Source organism: Seriola lalandi, unplaced genomic scaffold (assembly GCF_002814215.2).
Source record: "Seriola lalandi dorsalis isolate HSWRI2012SDOR001 ecotype SW California unplaced genomic scaffold, Sedor1 jcf7180002054951, whole genome shotgun sequence".
Classification (NCBI taxonomy): Eukaryota; Metazoa; Chordata; class Actinopteri; order Carangiformes; family Carangidae; genus Seriola; species Seriola lalandi.
Window position 1 is genome coordinate 22,416 of NW_019525502.1, and position 1,565 is coordinate 23,980.

At 34.9% G+C, this 1,565-nt stretch overlaps 1 protein-coding gene across 1 annotated transcript; it reads left to right on the forward strand.

Moving 5' to 3' along the window:
- Window positions 1-6: 6 nt before the first annotated feature.
- LOC147817485 (uncharacterized) lies at window positions 7-857 on the forward strand. The gene has a single exon (XM_087170519.1). It carries the CDS (start codon window positions 18-20, stop codon window positions 855-857), a length of 840 nt encoding a protein of 279 aa, XP_087026645.1. The 5' UTR covers window positions 7-17.
- The last annotated feature ends 708 nt before the right edge of the window (window positions 858-1,565 follow it).

Consider the following 1,565-nt stretch of genomic DNA (forward strand, 5'->3'; position numbering starts at 1 on the left):
GCTGCTACACTAATGAGATGCTGCAAGAGGCTGAAGCAGCGATACAGAAAGAAGTGGAGAAGATCCTGAAGGAGAAGGAAGAAGAGATGAAGAGAGAGAGGGAGGAACTAGAAAGAAAACATGAGGAAGAAAAGGAAGACATGAAAAGAAGAATGGATGAACAGAGAGCAAAAATGGAACGAGAGAGAAAACTGAAAAATGAACAACTCAAGGAAATGGAAGAAAACATAAATAAGGAGCGTGAACAAAGACAGAAAGAAAAAGAAATCAGAGAAGAAGAAAGAAGGAAAAAGGAAACAGAGGAAGAAAAATATCGTCAGAATCTGAAAATCAAACTACAAAATTTGGACAAACAGATTCAGTCGGAAAAAGAGGAAAAGAAAAGTGTTGACAGAAAGCTAGAGCAGAGTAGAGAAGAGATGAGAGAAAAGCAAGAGGCCTGGGAGAAGGAACGAAAAGAGTCGTGGGAAAAACAGAAACAAGAAGATGAACAGAGACGACGAGAGGAACAAACAAAAATTGAAAAACTTGAAGCAAAGTACGAGCAGGAAAGAGAGAAATATGAAAAGAAAAGAGAAGAAGATCAGATCAGAAGAGAACAGGAGGAAAAAGAGCGAAAAGAATTAGAGGAAAACTATAAAACAAACCTGGAGACTCTGAAGAAAACATACGAGGAGGAAGCCAGAAAGAAAGCTGAAGAGTTCAATGAATTCAGGGAGAAATACACCAAAGACTTTGCTGCTCAGAAGAAAGAACATGAGAAACAGATGTGTATAAGAGACAGGGTCTGTACGTACATAGATTCTTCTCTGATTCAAAGTGTTTTCTATAAAGTTGGTAAAAGAAGTGATGTGTGAAAGTTTTTCAGCTTAAAACAGTTGACTATTGTAAAACGAGTAGGCGAAACAGCTGGTGTTTTAGTTTATTATATTTGTTTTCTTCTGTACTTTGCACCTTTTTGATTTTAACATTTTTCCAAAATGACCTGAATTACTTATTACAAAAAATAAATAAATGCAGCATCATGAAGAACTTAAGCAGCCTGAAGTTCTGCTTGTGTATTAGACATTACTTTTGTTTTCTTTTGAATATGATGAACCTGATGTTTGTAAATGAAAAAAATATTAATAGATGTTAATAATCCTCTTTTCTCTGCAACAGCTACGGAACAAATATCAACAAATATTAAATATTAAACATGTCATTTTAACTGTTCATCAAATGAATCAAAATAATAAAAACTCTGACAATTAATGTTTTTGTTTCTCTGGTTTGTTTTATGTAAAATTAAGATAGATGCTTTATAACTGATGACATCAACTTAAGACAACATTCATATGAATAGTCACTGGTTTGTTCAGTGTTTGATCTTTGGTTCCTTTATTATCATAATAGATGTGGACTGTTGTTCAATGCTGAAGTCAAACAGATTCTTCACACAGACAAACTGATCAATCAGAACAGAGCTCACAGGTGTGTGTCTACCTGCACAGGAGATGCTGAGGGAGGGGGGTTACATCTGAAACTTGTCTCTACTCACCTATGTATTCATTTATCTAGTATCT